This window comes from Lissotriton helveticus, chromosome 2_1 (genome assembly GCF_964261635.1).
Source record: "Lissotriton helveticus chromosome 2_1, aLisHel1.1, whole genome shotgun sequence".
In the NCBI taxonomy this organism is placed as follows: domain Eukaryota; kingdom Metazoa; phylum Chordata; class Amphibia; order Caudata; family Salamandridae; genus Lissotriton; species Lissotriton helveticus.
This window is the reverse complement of record NC_136059.1, coordinates 172,993,132-173,002,157: the sequence shown is the minus strand read 5'-3', so window position 1 is coordinate 173,002,157 and position 9,026 is coordinate 172,993,132. Positions and strand designations below refer to the sequence as shown.

General features: G+C 42.2%; 1 protein-coding gene across 1 annotated transcript; it reads left to right on the top strand.

Annotated features, from left to right (window-relative positions):
* The first annotated feature begins 584 nt into the window (after window positions 1-584).
* On the top strand, window positions 585-1,673 carry LOC144819271 (3-galactosyl-N-acetylglucosaminide 4-alpha-L-fucosyltransferase FUT3-like). The gene has a single exon (XM_078677236.1). It carries the CDS (start codon window positions 585-587, stop codon window positions 1,671-1,673), a length of 1,089 nt encoding a protein of 362 aa, XP_078533362.1.
* The last annotated feature ends 7,353 nt before the right edge of the window (window positions 1,674-9,026 follow it).

Sequence of the window (9,026 nt, the reverse complement as noted above, 5' to 3'; positions counted from 1 at the left end):
TGTAATCGATATTTTTAACAACGATATTTTTGTTCTCGATATTTTATTATATTCGATATTTTTACTCGATATTTTGTCCATTCGATATTATGGAGTCGATATTATGTCTGTGCACCCTCCCTCTGGTACCTCGTCAGACATTTTTATGCACGGGTCATATTCCCTTAAAAAGTTACACAAACACATAATTTGAAATTTGGAAATGTTTCTGATTTTCATGAAATTCAGGAAGTTCTCAAATATCGCCATATAAATGAAATTTCACCCATAGTTGTTTAGAGATGCTCATAAAAAGTAGACTTTCTTCTTCCACAATAAAATACATCACTTAAGCTGTTCATCCTTTTCCCAACATGAGAAGTCCATCTCATTGCCTAAACATCAGGTACCCAGTTTTGAGTCCACTGTACCACCCATTTTTTAATGACGCACTATTGATAATTATGGTGTTGTATGAAAATATATATAGAGTAGAGTTGTTGTGTAGCTCCAGTATGAACTAATATACAGTCTCCTAACGTGCAGTTGTATTGATATCCCTAATATTGTTTGTTCTCTTGTTACTTCACAGCTCTTGGTACGCCATGGTGAACTATGTTATGAAGGCAAACTACATATTCATCCTAATTTCAACGAGTCTCTGTTTCGTCATCTATTTCACACTCTTCACAGATTTGAAGCCAAAACAAAATAAAATATCTCACCAGGTTCTTCAGCCAGAGTCCACAGAAAATCTCCAGAATGCATCTCTTTACCCTGCTGGAAATAAGCAGGCTGAACTGGTCATCTTGCTCTGGACTTGGCCTAATGGTCACAAATTCTCCTTGGATAGATGCATGCCTCAGTATGGCATTGCTGGCTGTCATCTGACTACAAACCGTAGCATGTATAAGCAAGCGGATGCAGTGGTCATCCACCACAAGGACGTGAGCTCCAACATCTCACTGCTTCCTCCACAGCCAAGACCACCACACCAGTTATGGATATGGTTCAACATGGAGCCACCAATTCATCTGAGCAACCTCCATTTGATGGATAACTTGTTTAACCTAACCCTGTCGTACCGCCAGGACTCAGACATCTTCTCTCCATACGGCTGGGTGGAAAATGTAAGTAATCCAGGAAAAGTCAGCATACCTAAAAAATCTAAACTGGTGTCTTGGGTGATCAGTAACTGGAGACCAAGTGACAAGCGAGTTCAATATTATGAAGAGCTTCGGAAACACATACCTGTGGATGTTTTTGGGAAGGAGCACATGCCCATTCCAGATAGCACGCTCTTGACCACTATCATCAGCCGATACAAGTTCTACTTGGCCTTTGAGAACTCCCAGCATAAAGACTACATCACTGAAAAGGTCTGGAGGAATGCCTTCGATTCAATGGCTGTGCCTGTGGTCTTGGGTCCTACTCGCGCCAACTATGAACTCTTCCTTCCGCCTCATTCCTTCATTCATATCAATGACTTTCCTACTGTACAAGACCTGGCCGCTTACCTCCTAGACCTGGATGTGGATGACGAGCGGTACCTAAGCTACTTCCAATGGAGAATACAACTTCAACCAGTTTGGAAGGTGTCTTGGATTACCCATTACTGTAAAGCATGCCACTCATTACATCGGAAACGCTATGTAAATAAGACTGTTCCCAGCATTAAAAGATGGTTCATATAACTGGATTTTCTAAAACTCCAAAGGGGATAAGGTACTTTGTCTGGAAACTGTGGAAAAGTTCCTTCTAAATTACATTGTTGTTGAGCTCTGAGCCTGTGGATCTTTTCGGTGGAGTGGTATTTGTACATTAATTGCACCCTCCTGAATGTAGGTAGTTGGTTTATGCATTTTGACTTGCTCATTCCCATCTTGAGCGTAACTATTGGTAGTGCAGCAGGTGCAGTGGCACCGGGGCCTGGGGCATTAAGGGTTCAGTGAACTATAGTTTTTGCTGCCTCTTAAATGTAAATCCGTATTTGTAAAGGGTGAACTACTCACCCTTACGGGTCTCAAGGCGCTGGGGGTCGTCATGGAAATTAAGTGAGCTATTGCCCAGAGTCACACGGTGCTGAGCTGCCGACGTAGATCGAACTGTGAATCCTGTGCTCCGAAGTCAGATGCCCTGCCTGCTGCACCACACCTCTCCACTTACAACCGAACCAGCGTGCACCAGGCCCATGGTACCCTTGCTACGTCACTGATTACAATGTAGTATTAAGGTAGGAATATATTTCAGTCCGGATTTCACAGGAAAGATCTTTCTAAGAAAGGAGGTTGTGTTGTTAAAATGTGCACTTGTGTGTTCAGTGCGGTTGGTGGTGGCGCCTGCTAGTGTCTTTTTTGAAAGACGCCTCCTGCTAGGGCCTGCTGTTTTGCTGTGACGTGAGGAAAAAGAAAGGGCCCTAATCAGTTCCGCTTGGCTAGCGAGTTGGCACTTGGCAGCCATGTGCCAAACAACACTCTCCCTGGTGCACGTAAACAGACACACACACACACACACACACACAAACAGGGAGGCGGCATTGCTTCATGGCTTGTTGCCAACAATAGGTAGCGACATGGCTGGTTTTGCAGCTATTTGAGAGAGCAGTCCATCCAACCCCCCACACTTCCCCCAAAATACAACTTAACAAAAAGCATTGGCATAACCAATAGGTGTCGCTTTTGGGACCTTATAAGTATTTAGTTATGCAGCACAATATCCTTGGTGGAAAACATTAAATGTTGCCTGGCTAAACACTGATAAGGTCCCAAAGGCGAGACCTATTGGCTATGCAAATGCTTGTTTTATATAGTGCTTCCTACCACACTTTTCTCTTAGTGTTTTCAGTAGCAGTTATTGCTTTTACCCCATTCACTGTTATTAAGTTTACAAATCTTGGAATCATGGGACGCTTAGTTAGTCTTCGTTGACTTACATGCTGGCATTGCCTGAATCAGAGTACAAGTGTGGGGAGGACCTGGGTGGATGGAGTCCCCTCACTAATTTTAGAGAGCGGACACTCCATTCCCCCCCCCCTCAGCTTGAGTCGGAAATGTCATTCTTTTTATAAGAAACTGGAACCTGTAGTGTCCCCTTACTTGTACCAACCCAATCTCTATAACTGTTATATTATAGCCAGGGCCAATGGAATTATACGTAGGGGAGGACCAACTTATGCAGGAGGTTGACTAAATTATGAGGCAGCATAAGGCAAATAACACTGCACTTGTTGTGTTAGCATAACCTTATTTTTTTGCTTTTTAACACCTGTAAACACTTTTTTAAAATGTTGTACCTCATTATTACCAGTTGAACACTCAAATATAGAAATAGGAACATAAAGGGGACCAGTAAAACTTTAGGAAGGACCCTTCACTGTACTGTAATGCTTTTCTGCATTCTTAGTAACTTTAGTTCTGTGGGAAATTTAGTTTTTTTGTTTTTGTTGAAATCTGCAGTTGATGGGTAATTTGTAAAATGCAACAAATCCATAATTAACGCGCAAAACGCAGCAGCCTCAAAATCCCATGATTCCAGTCAGTGTCTCTGGTTATAGCATTGACTTGCAACGTGGCCTCGCCAGGCATATTTAACCCCCAGACAGCGTCCTCCTTAGTCATGAACCTGGCCTAGAAAGTTGTTTTAAGCTGCTAACTGCCCACAATTTACAAATCTGTCCCTTAATAATGTAAAACGGAGACATATCTGTTTCATGTTGGTTAAACATAAATGCAGGAAAAGAAATGCAAGAACACCAAACATCTCTAAAAATACACTGTGCACTTTTTTATTTTGTTTACTATACGAAACTGCAGTATTTAAATGTAACTAGCAAGTACTCTGTGTGCATACATTTACATTAAACGATCCTACTTGGCCACCCTGTTTCTTAGCCTTAACTGTAAGATACATCTGCTGTCTTGAAATGTGAGCTGTAAGGCGGTTATGCGGCTTTCCGTGACATCACTCCACTTGACGTCATTGCGCACTTCCTATTAGTCTTCCACTATTTCTTTTAGGACTTGAGTTGCGCCTTGGCCTGAATTTTGTCCCGAGGACTGTGCAGTGTTGTCGATGGCAGGATTCACTGTACCAATAAATATGTTGGCAGCACAGACAGAAGTGCGTTTTTAGCAAATGTGCACTTTAGAAATCAGAAGATTCTCCTGCAGTGGCCAGTGTGTTGTTTGGAAACACAAGCTAGTAATGCCTAATAAAAGGATGAAGTTTCAAGAAATCTTTTAATCTTCTACACTGAATCTTTCACAACGTATTTAGTAGCTGGTACTCAATGACTAGTGTTGGCATGATTCCTTTATATCAAAGTTGTCCTTCTGGTGGTGGCTCAGATTCTAGCAAGAATGACCCAGTGCCATATGAGGCCTTTTAACACTGATAGAGCTCTGGGAGTGGGACCCGGTGATGCTGCTCTGTTTCTACTCAATTAACTCAGTTATTTGTTTGCACAGAGATCTGGTACTGGGCAGAGTGGGACAGAGCGGATTGTTCCAGTTTGAGGGTATTTTGTTGAGCAGTTATCAAATGGGCCTCTCACTAATTACTGTATTTTTTGCAGTGTTCTGAGCAGCACACACAGAACAGGTTGAACCCAGTGTCTCCTTATATTACGATGTTGGTGTGTTAATACAATCTATTATGTACAACCCCCCAAACTCCCCCTAGTAGTGGTTGCTCACTGCGCTTGCTCGCTACACACCATGCGGGCGCTGGTCTCAATTTTACTTTGTTCTCTCTGATTCACTACTTGTGTCTATTTTTGGTGCTCTCTGAAAGAATGTTTATGGGTACATATGACTGGGTGGGTAGCCTGGTGCTCTTTAAGGTCATCATCTACTATTTACTGTGCTTTGAAAGTTGATACGATTGAATATGTAATGAAAAATGTGCTGTAAAATTCACCGTTTTGGTTTGTCTTTTTCCAAAATTTAATTGGGGGGAGGACCCCCCTATTGGCGGTTGGGATCGCTCGCTACGCTCGCTCATAGCACGCTGGACAGGGGCAGGTCTGGCAAAATTTGCCAGGGCTGCTTACAAATACCAGTCCGGCCTTGCCTAGTTTCATCTGAACTTAAGTGGGGAAAGAAAAAAATTCCCATTCAAGGAAATGACTAATTGCAGAACTGCAAACGTGATATACCTCATTATCTGTCTGTGTAAAAAGGGCTATTTTGGCAAAACTAGTAGGGAACTTGGAGTGAGGTTTGGTGAGCATAAATCTACCATTTGAAATAAACGGGCAGGTGCTTCCTTGGTCACACATTGGCATGAAGAGCATCATTCAGTACAGGATCTCAAATGGATTTTGGAACAAATTCATTGCCCTAAGGATGGCAATGTTGATGCATTGAGGTGAAAAAGAGAAGTATTTTGGATTTACACCTTATAATTGACCATTACAGGCCTCAACGAATCCCTTCCATGGGAGAATGCAATAATGTGAGCAATTTTTGGAACCACGGTACTTCAGTATTTTAGATTTCCCATTATTTTGGGCTATACCTAGTTCTCTAGTTATACATTTTCTAAGGTATCATTTGTTGGAGGAACCCTCTTTTAATATAATAATTTCCAATATATTTGCCATCTTTTTCGGCATATCTCTGCAGTGCCTTTTCATTCTGCTCCTCCTATTACAGTATATATGTATACCTTTTTGCTTAGAAATAGGGGGGATCCTTTGCTTTGATCATCTGACCACATAGCAAGTCTCCCCCCCCTAATAGTGATCCCTGGCACCGTAGTAATTGGGCACGTTGTCTAGACCTAGCTTCCAACTGGTGGCTTGGTTGCCCAGCTGCCTGACCATGCAATGGTCCACATTTAAACTGTGGTATTACATTTGTCGTGTAGCCTTTCTTATTTTCGAACACACAGGTTTTTTCCTCTGCAGCATATATTAGACAGACAGAAGGCTATGAATAAAGGCACATATATATGATCTGTGAAGCTAGACATGATACAGTTAATATGATATTATGCCCCCTGGCTTGGTAAGATTCAGTTTCGATTTATCTTAACATGGCCGCCGATTCAGGTCATTACCCTATTCTATTGCCGCACTAGTCTAATTCTCCTTAGACTCATACTCAGTACTATATCCATTTTAGTCTAATATGGCTGCTGATTATGCCCCTGGGCGTCGTTAAATTAATTTCCGCTTTCTCTCAACATGGTCGCTGATTCAGCTTATTACGCAACATGGTCGTCGATTCAGCTCATTAGGCACTTCAATTGCCTTACTAGTCTATTTACCCTTAGACTCATACAAAGTACTATTTCAGTTGTACTCCAATATGGCCGCAAATTCAATCGAGAATGCCTACCCACTGTCGCAATAGCCTATTTTTCACACCTCTGCATCGGTCGATCATTTAACCCTGATTTGTGACCGGATAAAAGGACTGGTTTCCTACATCTTCAAACTAGGTACGGTTGCGGTGGAGCAGGGACGCGGACCACGCATCTTGGAATCTATGTGGGCTATTCCATTTTGGGGTGGCGAGTTATAGCACTACTAGACAGCAGAACAATCTACCTTTTAAAAAAAACTAAGTCAGTTTGAATTATCACCCTTTTTGGTAAATTGCGCAGTACGTGGGAAGGTTAATTTACATTTATTCCATCCATTCCATTTCAGCACTGCCTGCTCTGCCATGATTATTAGATTTTATTATTATCTTCGAGGTATTTATCGTACTACCTTCTAGACTTGGTTCATGTTAGCTCCCCTTGAGGATCCCCAGGTGCATCATCTTTATGTATGTATGACATCCTTGTGACTTATTATGATCCATTAAACTATAGGAACCTAGATAGAGATGTAATGTCATCTATTCATTACTTTTTAGGAGCTAGGAGTACCAGAACATTAGTCCCTATATACCTTTGGATTTAAAAATAAATACATTTCAGTGGTATGGTTCTTACATGTGGCGACCTACTATCATCCTTAGAATCTTGGTTTCCCTGAATCAGGAACCGCTGTGACAGTATGTAGAATTTAGTATTTTTTTTCTTTATTTATTTCTCTGTTGATTAATTTCCTTTTCTGGTCACTTCTCCGGTATTATCTTTCTATACATTTTTCTATATACTTCACACCATTAGTTTTTCCTGGATCACAAATATTCATATCGTAGGTGATGGTCTTTTTCCTTTATATTGTCCCACGTGCTGGCATTGGTATCTGGGTTAGTGATCTTGCTCCATATAAATAGGCATCTTGAAATATATAAAAGTATATGAATATATATTGTTCGTTTGCCCCCACAGACTTGTGCTTTACATTGTACAGAGCCCTTCTGCGCTACAATATTTGGATAAAGTGCAATAGTAACAGATAGCTTTTCTGACCACTGCTTAAAATTGTGAATCATGCACCCTGATGAAGGATTTTTAAGTACATGGTACTTCTGAAATGCACATCAGCGCATTTCTTTTATGATTTTTGTTTCTCTTACACTCTGTATGTAATGTTGTGTATAAGTATGGGCGTAAAATCCGTTCCGCTCGCGGAATTTGCGGATTGTTGGCAAATTCGCAATCCGCGAACTCTAGCGAATTTGCCAATAATCCGTAAATTCGCACGCGGCGGATTTTTTTTCTTGGTGACACAATTTTGCGGCGAGCGGCGTTCACTTACCGTCATTCAGCGTTTGCCGAGTTGTTTTTCTCGATATTTTGCTAGTGCTGCGCCATTTTAAATCTTGCTGCGGGATCCCGCGGGAGTTTGTCGACCGCGATTACGTCATCGCGCCTTGCCACCTTGCACAGCAGCACGCATCGCGAGAGTTCGCAATTGCGAACACGTAGGTGCGGCGGGCAGCAACAATCTCGCACTCGCAAAATACAGATTTTGCAATTTCGCACAAAAAATCCACCAGCAAACAGCATAAACCTTCAGAAAATGATGATTTTTATCAGAATCACTCCTCAGGTTGACATTTGCCTGCACTTTGTTTAGCAAGGAGTCCATTTTGGAAGGAAGTGCCCCAAAGTCTCCAACTTCCTGTTCCTGTACAGCAGGCTCCTTCCAGTGCTTTCTTCATGTGCTGGTCACTTTCATTTGGACCTTGACCTGGAAGGATTACTCTTTGTGGATGCTGCTGGATATTTGGATTTAAGGCCTTTTTGACTTTCTTTGGATCACTTTTGGATTAGAAATCAACTTTCACAAGTAAGTTTGTTTGGGGCATTACAGTTGCTGCAACTACAATTTTGGAACTTTTTCAGAACATTAAATAAAATATATTGTGGGTAGCCACAGTATCCAGTAGGACCAGGGTTAGTTATGGGTGCATGATACAACTGTTTTGTTGAATTTAAACATCATTGAGGCCATGGATGGGCTGGGATTGTGCTGAATTTTGTGTTTTTTGTCGATTTTTTTGGGGCTGCTGTTGCGACCTTTTGCCCAGGGGTAGTGAGTGGTGCATGGACTGAGTCTGCCTGTGGGGTCTCTTTAATGTAAACATCCTGGATGGCATTGTATTGTGGTGATTTGTGTGTGTTTTTCGTTTTTTTTGGGGTGTTCTGTTGATGTGGACTGGCCATGTGGGTGGTGGTGGCCATTTTGAGTGCTTGTACAGGCAGGCCCTCCACATGTGCTTGGGGTGCAAGGGGCCATTTTGAAGACAGGCAGTGTCTGAGGCCTGTACCCATTTTGCCTAGCTTTCATCCATTATGCCCAGGGGTAGTGAGTGGTGCATGGGCCTAGTCTTTCTGTGGGGTGTCTTCTTGAATTTAAACATCATTGAGGCCATGGGTGGGCTGGGATTGTGCTGAATTGTGTGGTTTTTGTCGATTTTTTGGGGCTGCTGGTGGGGCCTTTTGCCCAGGGGTAGTGAGTGGTGCATGGACTGAGTCTGCCTGTGGGCTCTCACTTGCTTTAATGTAAACATCCTGGATGGCATTGGATTGTGGTGATTTTTGTGTGTTTTTCGTTTTATTTGGGGTGTACTGTTGATGTGGACTGGCCATGTGGGTGGTGGTGGCCATCTTGAGTGCTGGTACAGGCAACATGTGCTTGG

Coding starts and splice junctions, on each gene's coding strand:
- LOC144819271 (XM_078677236.1), top strand. CDS start 585: ATGGTGAACTATGTTATGAAGGCAAACTACATATTCATCCTAATTTCA.